General features: G+C 41.4%; 2 protein-coding genes across 2 annotated transcripts in view; both read right to left on the bottom strand.

Moving 5' to 3' along the window:
• Positions 1 to 23,642, bottom strand: PLAC8L1 (PLAC8 like 1). Its single transcript, XM_053565947.1, has 4 exons — positions 23,471 to 23,642; positions 9,057 to 9,193; positions 2,187 to 2,323; positions 1 to 264 (listed from the first exon to the last, which is right to left on the bottom strand). The coding sequence occupies exons 1-4, from the start codon at positions 23,590 to 23,592 to the stop codon at positions 124 to 126; spliced, it is 537 nt and encodes a 178-aa protein (XP_053421922.1). The 5' UTR covers positions 23,593 to 23,642; the 3' UTR covers positions 1 to 123.
• Positions 1 to 24,057, bottom strand: part of LARS1 (leucyl-tRNA synthetase 1) — a 124,458-nt gene that overhangs the window by 11,738 nt on the left and 88,663 nt on the right. The window lies entirely within an intron of this gene.

Here is a 24,057-nt window from a genome sequence, read left to right on the forward strand (position 1 = left end):
GACAGTGGGAGGAAATCATTTATTTTTATAATGTTTCAGTGAAAATGTAACAAGAAACGCAATCTATTAAGAGAAGTTTGAGAAGAGGGTGAGGGAGTAAAGAGGGGTAATCATCTTGCTGTGTCAAATAAGGGTGTCCCGAGTCGAAGGGACTGCACAGATTTCGTAGAGTTGGGCGGTCCTCATCTTGAGTTCCCGGGCCACCTGACAGATGGAAAAAGGCCAACAGCAGTGCACCACCAGCCAGTCCTCGCACAAAGTTCCCTAGGGTAGGACCAAGAACTCCGTTGTATTATAATCACACAGGCTCATCCCCACTCCCCAAGACCAGTACCATGTTACCTGCTGGCCCATCACCCTCTGCTTCCAAGATCTACCAGCCTTCTTAAGTCAATACCCAGGGACCCTGGGTTGCCCAAGTGCCAAATAGCTCAATTTTTAATCAACACCTGCAATTTAGAGCCCAGTCTTCAGGACTTTTGATACAGGCCTCATACCTGAAACCATTGATTTCTCGACTGACATTTTGGTTTTCTTTTCCTCTTAGGACCTAATATTTATAATTCTTATTTATTTGTTTGGAGTAGATAATAAGTGCACATGGTAAGAAGAGAGAGGAAGTAAAAAGTAAACCCCTTTCTATACCTGTCTGAACCCTTCCAGTCACCTGCCTGGGCACAGCTGTTATTACTAGTTCCTCCTATACACTTCCAGATAAATTCTATGTTAACACAAGCATATCTTTTCATGTAAATAATTTCACACTTCTTTGCCCTTTTTTTCACCTAAATATACACCGTAGAGATCATTCCATAAAATATATAAAGAGATGCCTTTTTTAAACTATCTACATCTTAACATATATAATTTGTCTCCCCCTAGCCTCTCATGCACCTCAGTTTCAGCTGTGCTGGATATTCACTGGCTCTTTGAAAGGTTCCCAGGGAACCCCCAAAGTACAATCTGTACATCACATATGCCTACAGTCCCCAAACTCAGTCCATGGACTGTTAGGAACTGGACCACACAGCAGGAGGTGAGCGACAGGTTAGCCAGCAAAGCTGCCTCTGTGTTTACAGCCACTCCCCATCACTCACATCACTGCCTGAGCTCCCCCTCTTGTCACATCAGGAGGGCCCTTAGATTGTCACAGGAACATGAACCCTATTGTACACCGCATATGTGGATCTAAGTTGCGTGCTCCTTGTGAGAATCTAATGCCTGATGATCTGAGGTGGAGCTGCGGTTGTGATGCTAGTGCTGGGGAGCAGCTGCAAATATAGATTATCATTAGCAGAGAGGTTTGACTGCACAGAGACCATAATAAAGCAACTGCTTTCAAGACTCATATCAAAGCCATTCCTTCCCTCAACCCCCATCCATGGAAAAATTGTCTTCCATGAAACTAGTCCCTGGTGCCAAAAAGGTTGGGGACAACTGACATAGGCTAAATTGTAAGTCAGACTTCCCAACTATATATTCTGTCATCTTGTCTTGACGTAATTAAGAGACAGAGAGACAGGCTATGCCCGTAGCTCAGTGGGTAGGGTGCTGGCCACATACACCAAGGCTGGCAGGTTCAAATCCAGTCCCGACCAGCTAAAGCAACAATGACAACTGCAACAACAACTACAAGAAATAGCCAGGCAGCGTGGCAGGCACCTGTAGTCCCAGCTACTTGGGAGGCTGAGACAAGAGAATCGCTTAAGCCCAAGGGTTTGTGAGCTGTGACGCCACGGCACTCTACCAAGGATGACAAACTAAGACTAAGTCTCAAAAAAAAAAAAGAGAGAGAGAGAGAGAGAGACAGAGCATGGTTTCATTTCTGTAGATAGAAGACAATGAATGTTGGTCTAAAGAGTCTGACTGATCATGGCTACATCCTTCTATCACTCGTCACTAAAGCAAAGCTCAGAGAGCACAGTTTAGCCAATGTGCTGAGGACAACATGCGCTATATTTTCCCCTCAGAAATACCCTGCATAATAAGGCATCTTAGTTAGCTAATACTTTCTAGTAAAGAATGAAATCAAAACATTTCTTTCCTTTCCTTTCTCAAAGTTCCCCACTAAGTTTGATATGTTTAAGCTGCCTCACATATATATCTTTTTTTTAATATCACCAGTTTGAAAGCCATCTAGGTTCTCATATGGATTCAGATTCACATATACCTTAAAGCACACTTACCTGTATTTTATGTCTCTCCCTGGTGCCAATTCTCAGTGCAAAGGTGGACCCAGGTAACAATGGCCAGCAAAGACACTCTCCATAATGCCTGGCAATGTCACACTCAAGACATATGGGACAAAATAGGCCACAGAAACCTGTCAATAACATCAGATGGAGGTTCTCAGATGTCCTTGAAGCAACTTCACATCTCAGAGGGCATTTACAGCCCCAAGTCATCAATTTAATGCTGTACTGTCTTCCTGCAATCAGGGACTAAGAGTGAATAACCAGTTTTCAAAACTCAGTGTATAGGGTGGCGCCTGTAGTTCAAGGAGTAGGGCGCCAGTCCCATATGCCGGAGGTGGTGGGTTCAAACCTAGCCCTGGCCAAAAACCAAAAAATAAATAAATAAATAAATAAAAACTCAGTGTATAAAAGTTTATCTTCTTTAGTCACTGACAAAGCTAAACCTGATACAATTCTGCTAGTATTGAGTATGATGATTTTTTTCCCTGCCAAAAGAAAAATATTAAATAATTTTTACAGGTGAATCATACCTGTTGTATAAATCTAATTTCAATATTTAAAATAGATACAGTATTTGGATACTTTCGAATAACTGACATCATTTTCTCTACATGTGATTGAAAGATCTTTTATGGTACATTGATTCTGCCACCCGTTCTTAGCACAGCAGAACCTTATTCTATTTCTCAGACCAGAAGGTTACTCTAATTTTTGTTAGTTTTATGGAGACACTGACTTCTATCAGTTTTTTTTTTTTTTTTTTTGAGACAGAGCCTCAAGCTGTCTCTCTGGGTAGAGTGCCATGGCATCACAGCTCACAGCAACCTCCAACTCCTGGGCTCAAGCGAGTCTCCTGCTTCTGCTCCCAGGTATCTGGGACTACAGGCGCCCGCCACAACGCCCGGCTATTTGTTGTTGCAGCCATTGTTGTTGTTTGGTGGGCCCGGGCTGGATTCAAACCCACCAGCTCAGGTGTACTTGGCTGGTGCCTTAGCCACTTGAGCCACAGGCACCGAGCCTTCTGCCAGTTTTAATCTACAGGGGCTTGGATCCTTGAACATCAACTGGAAACAGTTGGTCAGTACAGTATTATTTGTAACATAAAACTTAAAACAACTTAAATGTGTATAAATAGACTAAAGTGCAAATAAACAATAATGGTGTAACCATGTTATAGAATATGAAAGTGCAATTAAATACCAACAGAGTTCAATATCTAAGACATATTTTGAGTTTTAAAAAATCAAACTACATAATTATAAATACAACACAATACCATCTATGCTTTGTTTAAAGAGTTATAACCGAGTAATACATGTATATGTTACTAATGGTCACATATGTAAATAAAAGAGAGAAAACCTGAACTAAGTTGATTTTTAAAAAGAGAGGGAACATCATTCCCTTTTTCTATGTTTCATTTTTTACAAGGCAAATGTATTCATGTGTTATGAATGAAAAAAATGTCTTTTTTTTTTATGACTCAGGTTCACAGTGAATTTGAGCCATACATTCAGCTTCTTGCTCTTATACCTGGTTAGGTAAACACCTACAACTCCTGCCTATCTCTTAGATGGGCTCCACCCTCATGCATGGAATGTGGCTCATTATTCATGTCTCTACTTCGTAGGGGAGTCCAGAGAAAGAAGAAACCTACACAAAATCAGAATGAGGAGCCCCAAAGAGCAGAAGTAGGAAAGGTGGGTGGAAATTGCAGTGAGGCACACTTCAGATTCATAATTGATAATTACGAAAAGGCAGGACTTTCTGACAACAGATGCTCAGAAAAGAAATGGGGCACGCTCATGTATTGTCAAAGGGAATATAAATGAGTACAACTTCTAAATGGAAAGGCATTTGGCAACATCTATCAGTATTGAAAATAGCACGTACTGTTTGAGCAGCAGGTTTACTCAACAGTTATTCAGCAGATGTACTGACACGCACGTGAAGTGACATCTGTACAAGGATATTCATGTAGCATTGGTTTGAATAGCAAAAAGTCTGGAAACCATATAAAGGTTCACCAATGGAGATTTCTGGATAAATAAACTATAATACATTCATAAAATGGAATCTTTGTGGCAATTTAAGAAATTAGGTCCAGATGTGCTGATGTGGTCTGATCACCCAGACACACTGTTAAATTAAAACAAAGATGCAGGAGAGTGTGTGTTTACAAGTCTACCATTTGTGTAAATTACACACACACACACACAACACAGACACAGAAGAGTGTGTATTTACAAGTCCACCATTGGTGTAAATTACACACACATACACACACACATTTTGGTATCTGGAAGAAAAGATACTAAAATATGAACAATAATTATTTTCAAAAGCTAGGATTATAGGATGCTGGGTTTTTTTTCTTTTATAGTCTTCTTGAATTTTTCTTTTTTACAATTATTATATAATATTTTATTAAAAATGCATTTTCATTATGTAAATTTTATACCCTTATAAGTACAGAGACTATATCTGTACTCAGTTAAGAGTAGCTGCCTTTAGAGAGAAAAACCAGGTGAACGGAGAGCAGCATGTATTACTCCTTGTTTTTCATACACAAATAGGGTAGGTATTTTTGTGTGTTATGTGTATAGGAACCTATTCAAACTATTTTAAGCACTGAGTTAGCTCCAAAGGAAGTAAGCCCCCTTCTCTAGAAGTGCTCAGAAAGCTGAGGCTGTCAGGTCATTGCCAGGCATGTTGCACAGGGGATTTAAGCAAAGAGATGAGGGGCTAGGCAAGCTAAGTCCCAAGGTCCCTTATAGCTCTGAGGCTCTAGGATTCTTTCAATCAAGTGCAAGAAAGAAGCAAGTAAGAATACATGTTAAAATTCATTCATTTATGTGTCATTCAGGAAATATTTTTAAGTGCTTCCTATGGGACAGGTGCTGTGCTGGGCATCAGAACAATGAATAAAACCATGTGGTCCCCGCTTTCAGGGAGGCTACAGTTTACCTGAGATAGAGTGTAGGGACATGAATCAGAGTCTGATGCCTTTTCATGCCTCCTTCCCTTTTCAGAAAACCAAACAATACTCTGGCTTGCTTTCTTCTACCCATCTTGGGCATCTAGCTCCTAACACACACTAATTTTTTTACTGCCTGGTGCTTATAGCGCCCTCTACAGAGAATTTGTTTGAGTATTTGGCTCTTTTAACATCCTTCAGTTACCAGTTCCTTGGAGAGGCCATCCTTTACCCCATCCTCTATAATTTTCTTTCATAACTCCCTATTTTATTTCCTTTGTGGAATCTATCACAACTGTATATTTTTATTAATGTGTTAATTGTCCATTTCCCCTAAGAAACTCTTATTCACTAATATGTCTGTAACACCTATCTAGTGCCCATACATGGGGAGGAACTCAATAAATATTGGTTGAATTATAAAGCCAATGTTGACTACACCTGTCACATAAACCTTCTCTAGGGCAACATCACAAACATCCTCAAAGCTGGACTACGCAGTCTTTTACTCACGATGCCTTTTATCTATGATGCCATTTAGCAGCCACTATTTCACCCTGGCTTCATCTTCACATCTGAGCTCTCAGCTACTCTATCTTCAAAGGACACACAGACACCCATTTGCTCCTCCCAGAGCAGTGTGGATTCAGATTAAAGCACAGAGATGGGAAGAGGGAGGCAACTAAAGAAATACAATTATAATAAAGTGAAGAAGCAAAATGTCAAAAAGAATGCAAATCACTGCTGTTAGTAACATACCTTTTGCTTAGTGGATGACAAATTATAGCAATAATTCTCAGCATGTGATGGAAAAATGTCCTAGGATAAGAATTCTTATCTGGCATGGAAAATTCAGGAGAAGAAGCTCTCCTTTTGTTCCCAAGTCTGTCACAACTATTTGCACAGTGATTTATTTGAAATGAAACTTAGTGGATAAAACAATCCACAATTAAAAGTCTTTTTAAATGAGGGGAAGAAATGTAAGACTCATAGCACTTACATTACAGCTGCATCTTCAGAATTAAGGTGTAAATAATGAGTATATAGAGTAATATTACCTTTAAAGTTTCAAGATGATTAACTCAAAGATTAGAAATACAATTGTATAACATTTTTCCACATATGGAAAAATGCTTTGCTTTCCACATTGCTTCCTTCTCCCCTTGTCACTAGAATGAACTCTCAAGTGAACAACCGGGGATGCTTGGGGAACCCCATGTTATTGGTGTCCTGAGCATCTATGCCAGCTGAGGCAGAGCCGAGCACTGCAGCAGTGCTGAACGTAAAGAGAGTGACTGGGGACTGAGCATTTCATTGGCCAGCTTTTTCAGTGGTCTTGGGATTAGGGAGAAATCACACTGCACCATCCAGGTTAAGCTTTCTTACTCGACTCTTTCAACATGCTGAAGGATAATAAAAATATATAATAACAGTATTAATAGCCAAGATTCACTAAGTGCATTATCATGATATTTGCTGGAATTTTCCTAATAACAGCACTTCAACAGTAAATTTAGGAAAGTACCCCGTTATTGTGAACAATGTTGGTAAGACTGTCATTCAGTGTGTCCTGGCCAAGCCGTAGATACCTGACTCAAACTAGACCACTGAGCTGCTTCTGCTGAAACATCAATTATCCAACAGGATTACACAAGGTTAAAGACCTCTAATGTTGACCACTAATAATCCATCTTGTCCTTTCTGGGCTTGTCTTTTAGCTGATTCTTTGATTCTGGGAGCTTCCCCATAGACTGCTAATGAAATCCAAGGTTTACTTGTGTATTAGTTTCCTAAGGCAGCCATAACAGAAAAACACAAATTGGGCAGCTTAAAATAATAGAAATCATTCTCCCACTGAAGAACTCTGGAGATCGGAAATGTGAAACCAAAGTGTTGGCAGAGATGGTTTCTCCTGGAGAGTTTGAGGGACAATCTGTTCCATGCCTCTTTCTTATTGATAGCTTCTGGGGGTTGCTGGCAATCTTTGGTATTCTTTGGCTTATAGCTCTGTCACTCCAGTCTCTGCCTCTGTCTCCACATGGTTGTCTGCCTTGAGTGTCTGTGTCTAAATTCCCCTCCTTTTATAAGGACCCCAGTCATTAGATTGGAGTCCACACTAATACTGTGTAACTTTATTTTGACTACACTGCAAGGACCCTATTTGCAAATAAGGTCACATTCAGAGGTTCCAAGTGAACATGAATTTCAAGGGGACACTTGTATGTCTGTAAACCAAAAATCTCCAAAGGATCCAGTTATCTTCCAAACCAGGGTTAAGAGTGATTTCTGTTTTAACCTTGAAAACAGAAACAGCCCTTGAGGTAAGCACTTTTATTACCTTCATTTTAGAGGTGGAAAAGTGAAGACCCAGAGAACTTGCTCAAGGCTACATGGCCAGGGGAGGCAAGGCTAGGATTCAAGGTGAGGTTATTGCAGGCTTTGCCCTAGTTAAAAGCGCATTGATGTTTCCCCACAACCACCCGCCATGAACTATGAAAGGAAAATGATCCACTTATAAATCTGGAGCCATGTCTCCATATTTCCGCATGGGACTCTACCCTTCTGTACCTCAATACTGAAGGACATCCAAAGTCAAGAAAAGAACAAAGAACCCAGAAGAGTCCTGAGAGAAGCAGAGGACAGCTGCCATAATCACCTGTCAGAAATCTACTTGGGTAACAGTGGCAGGAAGAGACTTGCCAAGCTCTGGGCCAAAGAGAAGAAAGACTCTGGGCTGAATGAGGACTTCCTCAGAACTTTCTGGGTGATCCATCCTATGAGGCTTTAGGACAAATTCAGGTCTTATCAGAAGCCTGCAGAGGATAGGAGAGCTATATTCTTCAAAAATGTCAGATGAGGGTCTGCTGGTTTTGAATTTAAGAGACTAACTCTCATCCCTCCAAGAGGAGATTATGTGATCCATTTGCTCCCTAGAGCAAGAGCACCAGGGGATCCTGACACAAAGGTACCAGAGGTAGGTCAGAATGTCCTATGGCAAAAACAGAATCCCTGTGCTTTGAACTCTAAACCCAGGGGAAAACCATGTATAATAGCTAGAGAACAGTGTTATTTGTACCTCTTTATTGCTGAACTTGTATCTGAAAAGATTTTGATCAACAAAGGGAGTTTCTTTTTGTGATTGTTCTTAGTGTTCTAAGAGTACTACATAGCCTTCATAGAAATACTGAAAAGAGAAAATAAGAATTCTTTATCAACCTATTATCTGGAAACACCTGTAAACACTGGCATTTGTATCCTTCCTGATGTTTTTCTAAATGTCTCCTTCTCAAAAAAATAGTATCTACCATGTATAGTTTTACAGTCTACTTCTGTAACCTAAAACATATCCAGAACATCTTTTCATCTCCTTAAATGTTATTCTACAACATGACCTTTCATGACTGTATAATAATTCATTGTGTGGACGCCTCCTGTTAAGTATTTAGGTTGCTCTAGGTTTTTGCTGTAATAACCAACGCCACAAAATTCGATGTTCCTGCTAAATCTTTGCACATGATTTATTTCCTTAGTCTAAACTCCTAAAAATATAATTATTGGGTCAAAATCTGTATGTATCACTAAACTATCCCCCAGGAAGATTGTACCAATTTACATTCCCACTCCCAGTAGAAAAAAAAGGCCATTTGTGCATCTTTGCCAAGAGTAAATTTTGTCATTAAAAAAAATCTTTGAAGGCACCACTTATTCTATGAAAGACTCCACACTGCTGAAAAGCAAGATTTTTCCAGCCAAGGAATTCGTTTGAGTCACTCAAAGACTAGTCCAGTTACTCTGAAGCAGTTTCTGTCCTTGTGCCTGACAGTTCATGACGTCTTGGGAAAGAAAATAGTAAGGCGGAACTTAAATGAAAAGTTAAAACATACAAATCCTCCTATCTCTGCAGACACTGAAGAGGCCAGTGCTCCAGTCCCCACCCGTCTGGACAATCGCTGTGATTGTGGTCCTGTTGCTGGCTCCCCGGGCAGGCTGCTTCACCACCACTCGGGCTGGTCTGTGGCTCCTGGAGAGTTGAGGATGATGATTAATATGGAACAAAGAAGAGGTTTCAGAACAATAACCATTAGGCTGAGACAGGGATAAAGAGGAGACAGAGACCCAGTGAAGGGGCTCGTCATGCACAGCCCAAAGCGACTGGACCATCTCCCCCCCTTCTTTCATTACACCTGCTCCTCCAACTGTTACCCATTTCTCTTAATGGCATCAATGTGCAGTCTACTTCTTTGGTGTTTCTTGGTGCTTCATAATAGTTAAATCCACAACTTTGGAACCAAGAAGCTTTAGTTCAAATCCCAGCATTACACTTCCCAGAGGCTTGACCTTGGTCAAGTGGCTTCACCTCTCTGCTTTCCATTGGTTTAGATGAAAAAATTACCTCATGGGGTTATTGTGTTGATGGGAGGATAAATGATTAGTTTACTGCGCCTAGAGGGTGTGCAGCAAGGTGACTCTGAGGGAGCTGCACCCAGTGGGGTAGAGCCTTTGTTGAACACAGACTGCTGAGGAACTGGACTGATGGGCAGAAGGAAACCCAGACTGGGCTACTGAAGTTGACATGTAGTGCCACTTCAGTGAACAACCCAGAATTCAGAAAATGTCTTGATATCAAACTACTGTATGATTGACCTAGTGGGACCAGAAAGTAAAACTTTGGGTTGACTTTCCCTAAAAGGAATGGATATTTCCAGTGTCAATCTGAAGTAGGAAAAGAAGGCTCAGGGTTGAGCTTCATGAGTTATATGAGGAAAAATGTCTCCACCGACGCTGAAAGTCAGCTTTGCTTGAACTTCAACCTGGGGGTACCTGGAGTGTCTCCCATGGTGAAGGGTAAGCTACACCCAGCCTCAGGGAAGGTGTAGGTCAGAAATGGGGTAGAAGAGCCCTAAAATGAGTCTGAGCCTATACAGTGTGGTAATTATTCTGTCTGTGCTTCTCTTTTGATAAGCCTCAGCAAAGATTTGCACCTGGTTTCTGGTGTGCTACCAAGAATTAAAGAAAGAGCTTGCCTCATACTGAGACAAATAAGAGACAGCAGCATTTCTTCCTGTAATAGTTGTTGCATTAATAATCACCGAATTTCAGCCCCCAGGGATACAATATTCTGGAGGCCAAAGTGGAACATTCTGAACCATCCTTAAAGCAATGCCCTAGGGGCATCTTGAAAACTGCTGGGGAGCCCTTTATCTCTGATTTTTGGTAACAAAGCCAATGGGATTTCACAGTATCATACTATGGTTCCGCTATTGTTGTTACTAAGATCCACATCTCTTCTTCATCCCACCAATACTGTTCACGTCCACACCTTGCCTAACACGACAATATGTTAGCGCGTTAAAAAACAAATGCCTCACCCCAAACCAACTGCACAAATTTCTAAGGCTGAGATACAGAAATTAGTATCATAACAGAGTTTCCAGGTAATTCTTAAGCAAACATCCTGATACTCTGGTACCAAGTGGATTTGGAGACCATCTATGGGGACCACAATAGCTTCCAAGTCTGCCACTAGCTAGGTGGCCATGATGATATAACAAAAAAAAGAAAAGAAACAGCGGAGGTAAGTTGGAAAGAAGAGAACATACTCAGTCTAAGTGCCAGGGAGACATCAGAGGATATCTAACAAAAAGGCTGGAGGCACAGCAGCAGCAGAGCTTGGAAGAAAGGCCGAACTCGAAGTGCCCAGTCTAGAAGTGTGCCGTGGAGCTACGAAACCCTCCAGCCCTTTCATCCACTTGGCAATATAGAAAAACCCAGTGTCTAACAAGCTTTTTAAGGGCCTACATATGTATTTGAGACCTGGAAAAAAATACTGGCTCCAAAACATTAAAACTACAAAATATAAATTAATTAATGCTCAATTAAACACAAAACTCTAGCACTATGTCAATTTGATTATAAAATTAAGAAATCACAAATATTTTAATTACATTTGAAAACAATTTATAAGTTCTCTTGTTTTGCAAAAATTCCCAAGTATGAATGGTTGCTGAGAAGCAGCAGTTGTAAATTAATTACTCATAATTTCAAAAGCAAAATCACAAAAACCTTTTCATTTATTGTACAGCAAGATAGATAGATAGAGACAGACAGACAGATATAATATATGTCATGTGGGTATATTTTAATATGTTTGCTATGACATGCATTAGAACCTATTCCTGTAAACTCAATTGTGTTCCCCAAAATGTGTATGTTGAAGCCCTAGCCCCCACTGTGACTGTATTTGGAGACAGGCCTCTTAGAAAGTAATTAAAGTTGGCCAGGTGAAAAGGCTCACGCCTATAATCCCAGCACTCTGGGAGGCCAAGGCAGGAGGACCACTTTAGCTCAGGAGTTCAAGACCAGTCTAGGAGTGAGACTCCATCTCTATAAAAACTAGAAAAATTAACCAGGTGCTGTGGTGGGCACATGTAGTCTGTAGTCCTAATTACTCGGGAGACTGAGGCAGGAGGATCACTTGAATTCAGGAATCTGAAGCTGCTATGAGCTGGGCTGACACCACTGCATTCTAGCCCAGGGCAACTGAGTGAGACTCTGTCTCAAAAAAAAAAGAAAAAAACATAATTCAAGTTAAGCAAGGTCATCGGGGTAAGATAGTTCAGTAGGATTGGTGGCCTTATAAAAGGAAGAGAAAGAAGGGTAGCACCTGTGGCTCAGTGAGTAGGGTTCCAGCCCCATATACCGAGGATGGCGGGTTCAAGCCCAGCCCTGGCCAAACTGCAACAAAAAGGTAGCCAGGCATTGTGGGTTGTTAGAGCTGTGTGATGCCATGGCACTCTACTAAGGGTGATAAAGTAACACTCTGTCTCAATTAAAAAAAAAAAAAAAAGCAAGAGCAAGAGCTCTCTCTCTCTCTCTACCTGCATGCCTGGAGGAAAGGCCATAGAGCACATGGCAAATCAGAAAGGGAGCCCAAACCAGAACCCAGCCATGCTGGCTCTCTGTTCACAGAATTCTAGCTTCCAGAACTGTAAACATTAATTTCTCCTGGGGGCGGAGCATGATGGCAGACAGGACAGACGTGTAGCCCACCTCTCCCAAGCCACCAGGTGAGAGGAAAGGCGGTCTGGACCTTCCCTGTGTGTGGATTATTGGAGTGGACAGACAATTGGAGATGCCCAGCGAACTGGCGGTTTGCTATATATGAGGGGTAATTTAAAAATCACAGACTCTGTTGTAGAGATTCATCCCTGCTCCGCTGTGCCGGCCAGCAGACCCCTCCCCCATGGAGGTCAGCAGCTTGTAAATGCTGACAAAATCCAATTGACAAGTAATTAATCCTGAACTGAGGGAGGCATCCAAAAGGAGAGCCACTCAAAACCACAGGGAGCTGGGCAAACTGTTGGACAATTAAAGGGAAGGGATCCTGCCCAGGAAACAGACATTTTGAACTACCCAAAAGGGCGGGCACCTTTCCCCCAGGTGTTGGAGGGGGCTGGCGGTTCAGGCTGCGCAGCAAACTGGCGGACGCCCATCCAAAACTCTGAACCATAAAACTCAGAATAAATCCCCCGAGCGCTCCAACCACGGGAACGGTTTGAAGTCTAGGACCCGGCTTTGGCTTCTGGAGCCACGGAGCAACTGAAGCCACTGACCGGCTTTGGCTGCTGAAGCCCCGGGAACCAGCTACAGGAGATACCGCGGGAACTCAGCACCACTCCCCTTATGGCACCACTCCCCTTATGGCCGATTGCAGTCGCCAGTTTGCAGGGGAACCTGGGAGCAGAGTGGAGGGACTTAGGAAGCGTGGACACCTGCACTGAGTGGGAGGGTCGGTCGCAAGTGCTGTCCGGAGGAGAACAGCTGAGGTTGCACAATTCTTAGGCGACAAACTTTTACAGAAACTCCAAAATGGCGATCGGCCATGGAAGGTGGTTACCATGGTAACGGTATAAACTGTAAACCAGGTATAAGTCTCAAAACCACTCACAGCACCACCTGGTGTCCAGAAAGTATATTGCAGTATGAATATATTCCTACGAAAGTTGATCCCTACAGCAGACATATAGACATTTATAGGTATATTTCTACCACAAGAATATTTTTGCAGTTGGTGCCTTTTTTTTGTTTTGTTTTGGTTTTGGTTTTCATGGGGTTTTTTTTTGTTTTTTTTTTGCTGTTGTTTTCTTTTTGTCTGATTTTTCCTCAACATTTTCTTAGAGCAGATTTCGATAATTTTTTATTACTACATTTTTTATAGATATATTTTTTATTTCTATGTCTTCTAATTTTAATTTCTTCTTTCTTCTCACTTAACATTCCTTCTAACACCACTTTTTTCTCTCTTTTTTTTCCTTTCTTTCAATTATTTTACCATTATCACTATTTTTATTGCAGTTGTTCTTATATTGCTGTTGTTGTGGCTGTTGCTTGTATGTTTATGTGTTTCCATCTGTCTCTGTATCTATGGGCCCATGTGCCTGGTAACCTTTGTATCTGTTTATTTGTTCATTTGGTCTCAATGAGCTTGGTGTTATGACCTGTAACCCTGAGCTCCTAACACCCCCCTCCACTTTCACTCCGTGATCTGGAGACCTGCCTCCTCAGGAGTCCAGATTCTTGGGTGAACTCTCAAGAGGTGTAGACAGGACCTGGACTGCAGCTGGCCAGTGCTGACTCTGTAGCAAAGGAGCAAGAACAACAGTCAGCTGAGAGGGAATTACACTGGAGCGGTGGTGCCCCGAGGTGCAGAGCAACAGCCGTCTTCAGCAATAACAAGGCCCACCCCCAGATATCCCATAGCCTCTCCTCCTGTCTTCCTGGGCAACCAGATGAGGCCGAGCATCTTCTCGTATGGCAACCACCATGGAACAGACCTGGGACTGAAACACAGGCCCCGTGAGTAAAGGGTTTTCCTGAGACGGTACCAACCTGGGTGGAACACGGGGACTAGAAAACACACCCGCAGAGCCGGGAAACTCCTAGGGTGGGGCTGATCCAGAGAACTGCTCTACTGAGCCTAAGACGCACCTGGCCCTTAGGGGATCACCAGCCTATAGACAAAGGAGGCCAAGAGGCTACAGCCAACAACTGATCGTGCTGCAAATACAAACCCGCAGGACTAAAGACAGGGCCTGAGACACAGGTTCTGGGAACTCAAATCAGCCTCTCCTCTGCAGAGGAATCTGGCAAGGTCAGAAACAAACTCCCACAGGGTTGTTCCCTTCACCCAGTAACATAAACTAAGGGTGGGGCTGGAACTGAGTGAACACCTCCAGCCTCCATCAAGTGCCCGAGGTTGACAGGCCACACCACCCCCTGCTGGATAAAGACAGAGAATAGCAGCCTAGTCGAGCAGACAAAGACTACCCTGTGACTTAGGCAGGTGCAAACCCCTGGGGTATCTGCTTACTGCAGACAACTGACTGGGTCACAGCCCTGTGGGGCTAGCAGAGACTGGGTGTGACAGAGCTGCAAGGTGGGGAAGGAGGCATCAATCTTCCCAGACTGATCTATTTACTGGTGGCTCTTCCTGACTCCACGCAGCACTGGAGCAAGCCATTTTAGAGCAGTCACCAGACCCCTGTGACCCAGTTCCCAGGGACCGCTTGAACTCTCCCACCCGAGGCAGCTGCTGACTGAGACAATTGACTTGGACCTTTTGAACTGAGTCACTCACCTGGGGACTATCTAGGTGGTGCCCTGGGTGTGTGGTTGTAGGAAGGTTTGATTTTCCTTTTCCATTTGTTGCCTGTTGTGGGTGGGGTGACTCAATTCCTGGTATTTCTCCACAGCTGGGACTTCAACCCAGAGTAACTGTTTCACTAGGGTCACATAGAAACCAGCTGAAAACAAGTCAGAACCACTAAGCCCCTCTACACCAAACAGGGCCCCAGTTTCTCAGGCCACAGCACTGTACGGGTCCTCGACAAAACACCAGAGGAAAATCAAAGGGAGTAAAACAATCATGGGGCGGAATCAGCGGAAAAACTCTGGTAACATGAATAACCAGAATAGATCAACCCCCCCAAGGAAAGATACGGCAGATGTAATTGAAGATCCCATTCACAAACAACTGGCTGAGATGTCAGAAATCAAATTCAGAATTTGGATGGCAAACAAGATTAACAAAATGGAATTAGGAATTCGTGGAGAAATTCAAAAGCTGTCTCAAGAATTTAACGAATTTAAAGACAAAACCACGAAAGACTTCGACACACTGAAACAAGAATTTGCAGCCCTCAAAGATATGAAAAATACAGTGGAATCCCTTAGCAACAGAATGGACCAAGCAGAAGAAAGGATCTCTGACATTGAAGATAAAGCCTTTGAACACTCCCAAACTCTCAAAGAGGAAGAGAAATGGAAAGCAAAAATGGATCACTCACTCAGAGAGCTCTGGGATAACTCGAAGAAGGCAAATATCCATCTCATAGGAATTCCTGAAACAGATGAAGTGGCCTCACTGGGCGCAGAGGCCCTTCTGCATGAAATTATGAAAGAGAATTTTCCAGACATGCCTAGAGAACCTGAAATTCAGATAGCAGATAGCTTCAGAACCCCAGCACGACTCAACCCCAATAAGACATCCCCCAGGCATATCATAAGTAACTTCACTAAAGTTAATATGAAGGAGAAAATTCTCAAAGCAGCCAGGTGAAAGAAATCTATTACCTTCAAAGGGAAGAACATTAGAATGACTGCAGATCTCTCTGTTGAAACTTTTCAAGCCAGAAGAGGGTGGTCATCAACGTTTAATCTCCTCAAGCAAAATAACTTTCAATCCCGGATCTTGTACCCAGCTAAACTGAGTTTCATTTACGACAGAGAAATTAAATACTTTAATGACATACATATACTAAAGAAATTTGCCATAACTAAACCAGCTCTTCAGGATATTCTCAGACCTATCCTCCATAATAACCAACCCAATCCTCTACTAAAAAAGTAAACTCACTCAGAAACTTCTCATCAAACTCTAACTTCCACAATGGCAAAAGGATTAAAAATGCCCACTGGACTTTCAAAAAACTCAATACCCCAAATTTCACCAAACTTATCAATGCTCTCCATTAATGTGAATGTCTTAAACTGCCCTCTAAAGAGACATAGGTTAGCTGACTGGATACAAAAACTCAGGCCAGACATTTGTTGCATACAAGAGTCACATCTTAACTTAAAAGACAAATACAGACTCAGGGTGAAAGGATGGTCATCCATATTTCAGGCAAATGGTAACCAGAAAAAAGCAGGAGTTGCAATTTTATTTGCGGACACAATAGGCTTTAAACCAACAAAAGTAAGGAAGGACAAAAATGGTCACTTCATATTTGTTAAGGGTAAGACTCAATATGATGAGATTTCAATTATTAATATCTATGCACCGAACCAGAATGCACCTCAATTTATAAGAGAAACTCTAACAGACATGAGCAACTTGATTTCCTCCAACTCTATAATAGTCGGAGATTTTAACACTCCTTTGGCAGTACTGGATCGATCCTCCAACAAAAAGCTGAGTAAAGAAATTCTAGATTTAAATCTAACCATCCAGCATTTAGATTTAGCAGACATCTACAGAACATTTCATCCCAGCAAAACTGAATACACATACTTCTCATCAGCCCACGGAACTTACTCCAGAATCCATCACATCTTAGGTCACAAGTCTAACCTCAGCAAATTTAAAGGAATAGAAATTATTCCATGCATCTTCTAGGACCATCATGGAATAAAACTTGAGCTGAGTAACAACAGGAATCTGCATACACATACAAAAACATGGAAGTTAAATAACTTTATGCTGAATGATAGCTGGGTCAGAGATGAGATCAAGAAGGAAATTGCCAAATTTCTGGAACAAAACGACAATGAAGATACGAACTATCAGAACCTCTGGGACACAGCAAAGGCAGTTCTAAGAGGGAAATTCATAGCACTGCAAGCCTTCCTCAGGAGAACGGAAAAAGAGGAAGTAAGCAACTTAATGGGACATCTCAAGAGACTGGAAATGGAAGAACAATCCAACCCCAAATCCAGTAAAAGAAAAGAAATAACCAAAATCAGAGCAGAATTAAATGAAATTGAAAACAAAAGAATAATACAACAGATCAATAAATCAAAAAGCTGGTTTTTTGAAAAGGTCAACAAAATAGATAAACCTTTGGCCAACCTAATCAGGAAAAAAAGAGTAAAATCTCTAATCTCATCAATCAGAAATAACAAAGACAAAATAACAACAGACTCCTCAGAAATCCAAAAAATCCTTAATGAATATTACAAGAAACTTTACTCTCAGAAATACGAAAATCTGAAGGAAATCGACCGTTACTTGGAAGCACGTCACCTTCCAAGACTTAATCAAAAACAAGTGGAAATGTTGAACAGGCCCATATCAAGTTCAGAAATATCATCAACCATACAAAATCTCCCCAAAAAGAAAAGCCCTGGACCAGATGGTTTCACCTCAGAATTCTACCAAACCTTTAAAGAGGAATTGGTACCTATACTACTCAACCTGTTCCAAAATGTAGAAAAAGAAGGAAGACTACCCAACACATTCTGTGAAGCAAACATCACCCTGATCCCCAAACCAGGAAAAGACCCAACAAGAAAAGAAAATTATAGACCAATATCACTAATGAATATAGATGCAAAAATATTTAACAAGATTCTAACAAACAGAATCCAGCAACATATCAAACAAATCATACATCATGACCAAGTCGGTTTTATCCCAGGGTCTCAAGGCTGGTTCAATATAAATGTAATACAGCACATAAACAAATTAAAAAACAAAGACCATATGATTCTCTCAATCGATGCAGAAAAAGCTTTTGATAACATCCAACATCCATTTATGATTAGAACACTTAAGAAAATTGGTATAGAAGGGACATTTCTTAAACTGATAGAGGCCATCTACAGCAAACCCACAGCCAATATCATATTGAATGGAGTTAAATTGGAATCATTTCCACTTAAATCTGGAACCAGACAAGGCTGCCCATTGTCTCCATTGCTCTTTAACATTGTAATGGAAGTTTTAGCCACCGCAATTAGAGAAGAAAAGGCGATCAAGGGTATCCACATAGGGTCAGAAGAGATCAAACTTTCGCTCTTCGCAGATGATATGATTGTATATCTGGAAAATACTAGGGACTCTACTACAAAACTCTTAGAAGTGATTAAGGAATACAGCAGTGTCTCAGGTTACAAAATCAACATTCATAAATCGGTAGCCTTTATATATACCAACAATAGTCAAGTTGAAAACACAATTAAGGACTCTATCCCATTCACAGTAGTGCCAAAGAAGATGAAATACTTGGGAGTTTATCTAACAAAGGACATGAAAGATCTATATAAAGAGAACTATGAAACTCTAAGAAAAGAGATAGCTGAGAATGTTAACAAATGGAAAAATATACCACACTCATGGTTGGGAAGAATCAACATTGTTAAAATGTCCATACTACCCAAAGCAATATATAATTTCAACGCAATCCCCATTAAGGCTCCACTGTCATACTTTAAAGATCTTGAAAAAATAATACTTCGTTTTATATGGAATCAGAAAAAACCTCGAATAGCCAAGACATTACTCAAAAATAAAAAAAAAGCAGGAGGAATCACGCTACCAGACCTCAGAATATACTACAAATCGATAGTGATCAAAACAGCATGGTACTGGCACAAAAACAGAGAAGTAGATGTCTAGAACAGAATAGAGAACCAAGAGATGAATCCAGCTACTTACTGGTATTTAATCTTTGACAAGCCAATTAAAAACATTCAGTGGGGAAAAGATTTCCTATTTAACAAATGGTGCTGGGTGAACTGGCTGGCAACCTGTAGAAGACTGAAACTGGACCCACACCTCTCACCATTAACCAAGATAGACTCTTACTGGATTAAAGATTTAAACCTAAGACATGAAACTATAAAAAACTAGGAGAGAGTGTAGGAAAAACCCTTGAAGAAATTGGGTTGGGCGAGTTTTTTATGAGAAGGACCCCCCGGGCAATTGAAGCTGCTTCAAAAATACACTATTGGGACTTGATCAAACTAAAAAGCTTCTGCACAGCCAAGAACACAGTAAGTAAAGCAAGCAAACAGCCCTCAGAATGGGAGAAGATATTTGCAGGTTATGTCTCCGACAAAGGTTTAATAACCAGAATCCACAGAGAATTCAAACGCATTAGCAAGAAAAGAACAAGGGATCCCATCGCAGGCTGGGCAAGGGACTTGAAGAGAAACTTCTCTGAAGAAGACAGGCGCACGGCCTTCAGACATGAAAAAATGCTCATCATCTTTAATCATCAGAGAAATGCAAATCAAAACTACTTTGAGATATCATCTAACTCCAGTGAGACTAGCCTATATCACAAAATCCCAAGACTAGAGATGTTGGCGTGGATGTGGAGAAAAGGGAACACTTTTGCACTGCTGGTGGGAATGCAAATTAATACATTCCTTTTGGAAGGAGATATGGAGAACACTAAGAACACTTAGAGATCTAAAAATAGATCTGCCATTCAATCCTGTAATCCTGTAATCCCCCTACTGGGCATATACCCAGAAGACAAAAAATCACACCATAACAAAGATATTTGTATCAGAATATTTATTGCAGCCCTATTCATAATTGCTAAGTCATGGAAAAAGCCCAAGTGCCCATTGATCCACGAATGGATTAATAAATTGTGGTATATGTACACCATGGAATATTATGCAGCCTTAAAGAAAGATGGAGACTTTACCTCCTTCATGTTTACATGGATGGAGCTGGAACATATTCTTCTTAGTAAAGTGTCTCAAGAATGAAAGAAAAAGTACCCAATGTACTCACGCTTATTATGAAACTAATGTAGGACCTTCACATGAAAGCTATAACCCAGTTATAACCTAAGAATAGGGAGAAAGGGGAAAGGGAGGGGAGGGAGGGGGAAGGAGGGGGATTAATGGGATTACACCTGCGGTGCATCTTACAAGGGTATATGTGAATCCTAGTAAATGTGGAATGTAAAGGTCTTAGCAAAATAACTAAGAAAATGCTACAAAAGCTATGTTAACTAATGTGATGAAAATGTGTCAAACGATCTATGAACCAAGTGTATGGTGCCCCACGATCATACTAATGTACACAGCTATGGTTTAATAAAAATAAATTTAAAAAAATTAATTTCTCCTATTTAAGCCATCCAGTCTACGGTATTTTGTTATGGCAGCCTGAATAGACTAAGACATCCATGAAAATTTAACATCAGTCCTGAAGAAACGGCTTGTGTACATATCTTATTTCCTCTACCTCATGTCCCCCCTCGTATGCCCAGCATGCAGCACACAACCCTGAAAACCAGAGGGTGATAAATGTTCGTCAAATTGAATCAAATGGATTTACATGTCTCTTTTGTTATAGTATTGAGTCTTCCTCTAATCTAGCTATAAATTATGTAATCTTAACTGTGTTTCATTCTCAAATAAAGGCACAACTCTCAGATGTGAATTGATTGAATACAAGCAGAAGGTAGCCTACAAGCTCGCTGCATCCTTCCGCACAAACCCAGGCACTTAGCTCTCACTGCGATGCCCACAAATTGGGGCTTCCATCATAAGGCTAAGAGCTTCAGTTGTCTCTGATTTGAGTAAAGGAATTTCTTAGAGATGAGCACCTGGATTAGACTTTCCTTGAAATGAACCATGTATAGGTTGCAGCCCTAGAATAGAATTTTTTGCTTCTGTCTCAATGTTACCCATGTAACACCTTTTATTACAGCGAGGAAGCTTGTTTTCTATCTATTCCAAATCAAATAACTAACACACTAGCTTTTTCTGTGGTGGAAATAAAAGTTGTTTATTTCTCCATTTGCCTAATTTTCAACTCATGAAGAAATACATTATTTCTTTCCTTCATACTTTGAGTCTTTGATTTTTATATTAAAATGTTTGAATTGACATATGTTAACTAAGACATTTCAATTCAAAATTATTACTCGGGTCATAATTAAAGTAACAAACATAGCTACCCTTCGCTGAGCACCTTTTATGTGCCACTAGTTCCATTAGCTGAAAGACTATTGAGAGGCTGCTATAGGTATCAGACTGAAGTAGCGATTGTAGACAGTCTTATGTACATGACCACAGGGAATCTTATGCTACGATGAATAGGAATGACTTTGCAAACAATGGATAAAGCTGAAGGCCACAGAGAGTTTTGCTAAATCAGAGAAGCTATTTGCCAACAAATTCAACACACTATTTAGTAGAAAGAGTACAGATTTTAGATTTAGGCACCCAAAAGTTCAGAAGTGGCTCAGCTACATTCTCACTGTTTTACCTTGGGAAACACAACTTGTCACAGCCCTCGGCTCTGGTCTCTCCCTCCATAAAACTATCTTATCTCCTAAGCTGCTGAGAGCATTAAACAAGATCATACGCCTGCTACATTGTAGGCATGCAGTCAATGGCAGCTGCTATTATTCTGACTTCATGATCCTGAACACACCATAGGGCATTCTGTACACTAAGAAACACAGAAAGAAGAAGAGATCTGGGCCAGTTTTTCAATCATCGTATGTGCTACCCAAAAGCCTTAAAATTCAGTCAGGTGATAGCCAAGCGCAGGAGTGCACACACGTAATCCAGATACACTGGAGACTGAAGTGGAACAATCACTTGAACCAAAGAGTTCGAGGCCAGCCAGGGCAACACACCGAGACCCCTATCTCTTATGAAAAGAAAAATTTAGTCAGGGTAACCAACCATTCCAGCTTGCCCAGGATCCCGGATTTTCCCAGGATAGGGAACTTCCAGCGCTAACGTCAGGACAGTCCAGGCAAATCAAGATGGTTACTGACCCTAATCCTTAGAAGCAGGTGGAGGCCCCACCTGGCAGGAAACAGTAGGCTGATGCCTGTCAAAGTTTACCCTGCTGTTACTGAGGAACAGTGTTAGGAGTTTCGTGAAGTACACATCTTTCCCCTCTTTTGCCCTCACCCTCTTCTAGCAGTCTTCCCCTTCTTCGAGGAGCTAAGCACTCCACGTCCCACATGCCTGGTACTTCTCTCTAAACTGTTTGATGTCCCTCTCTTCCTTAATCAAACTTGCAATATTAAGAAATTATTCTGGACGGTACCTGTGGCTCAGTGAGTAGGGCACTGGCTCCACATACCGAGGGTGGCAGGTTTGAACCCAGCCCCAGCCAAACTGCAACAAAAATAGCCAGGCTTTGTGGCAGATGCCTGTGGTCCCAGCTACTAGGAAGGCTGAGGCAAGAGAATCGCCTAAGCCCAGGAGTTGGAGGTTGCTGTGAGCTGTGATGTCATAGCACTCTACCAAGGGCAATAAAGTGAGACTCTGTCTCTAAAAAAGAAAAAGAAATTATTCTGATTTTCTGCTTATTCTGTGTAGCGCTCTGGTGGAGGTCAGCGCTCTCTCCTAGAGTTTGGCTGTGCTTCTTGAGGAGCATAAGGCACACGGAACTTCAGTCATGACAGAGGCTGATGTAAATTGAAAGGCCTATCCCTTGCTGATGCCACCTCACCAGGAAACTCTTGGACTTCATTCAGTAATCATGTAACTGCTCTGGAAAGGAGCCAACGAGGCCACCCAAACCCTCAACAAGGGCATCTCTGACTTCACTGTGATGGCTGTAGGGGCTGAGCGGCTGAAGATCATTCTGCACCTCCGAGGCTTTTGTTTACTCTAAGCAGGCCCTGAGGTGGGCCTGTGGGTTTTCAGGCCTGTCATTTCCTGTTATTTCACTATCAAAGGAGGTTCACAGCTGAAGCAGATCCAGTCCATTCACCAGTCCATCAAAAGGCTTTTAGTCTAAACCTGTGGCCTCTGCCACACTCACCCTGCTGACTCCTCCCCCAGATTATGTATCACATTATGTGTGTTATCGCGTAGTATTTTCAGCTGCCTTCTATTGCTATACAATACTGTAGTAGTTAAAAAAAAAATTATTCTGCCTTCCACTCTAGCCTTCTTGATTATTTCAAACTCTTAACTGAAAACAAAACTCTTAATGATTTCATTTCAAAGGGGTGGAAATTATTGGCCGTCAACAAAAATAAAATTTCATTTGGTCAGGGTCCAACATTTTACTTTATGAAGAAACACTCCCCTCGCCCAAGCCAGCCCTTTTCTTTTCACTAGCTAAGCAAACCAGGAGCTAATCAGCCGCCCCTTTTCAAGTACACATGGGAAGGGGTAGCAACCATTTTCTTCTCAGGCCCAGGTTTTCTTTTGCCTTGTGTTCTTATAAAAAGAGATTGATTTGACATTCCAACCAAAGAGCAAAAGCTGGAAAAAAATTAATAACCCTACCCCCTACCTCAAGTTGGAAATAAAATGTTGTTCATCTTCAGATGATATGAGTGACAACAGAGGGGAGTGGATGTTGAGTAAGGAAACATCCTCAGGACACTTAGAGAAGTACATTCCAAACCAATTCATAGTGAGAAGTGTTTTCTTGTCACTTGAACTCTCCTTTATCCTTTGGCAATAAGCTGATTCTAAAGTTAGGTCAATCCCAAGTGAATCATCTCTTGAAAGAATGTTTCCTTGAGGTTCTGGAACCTGAGGTCATAGCAGTGTAACTGACAAGACACCATTTTTTCTTTAAAGACAGGCATGCATTTAACCAGACGTGGTCAGCTTACTAATCTGATGGAAGATACTTGATGAAAGACATCTTGGGTGGGAAAATTCCTTTAAGAAATGACTCTAGTAGATATTTATCTAGCTGCCATTTGACCTTTCCTTGGAAGATTCAGAAGGTTGCATATTTCTGCCCGTGCCATGTGACTGAGAGGCAGTAAGGGGCTCTCTTCATCCCCATCTCTGCCAGAGCAATTCAGCAAGATGATACAAGTCCCATAACTAACCCAAAAACAAAGACAGAAAGGTCTTTCAGCCCAA

The sequence above is a fragment of the Nycticebus coucang genome, chromosome 17 (assembly GCF_027406575.1).
Source record: "Nycticebus coucang isolate mNycCou1 chromosome 17, mNycCou1.pri, whole genome shotgun sequence".
Lineage (NCBI taxonomy): Eukaryota > Metazoa > Chordata > Mammalia > Primates > Lorisidae > Nycticebus > Nycticebus coucang.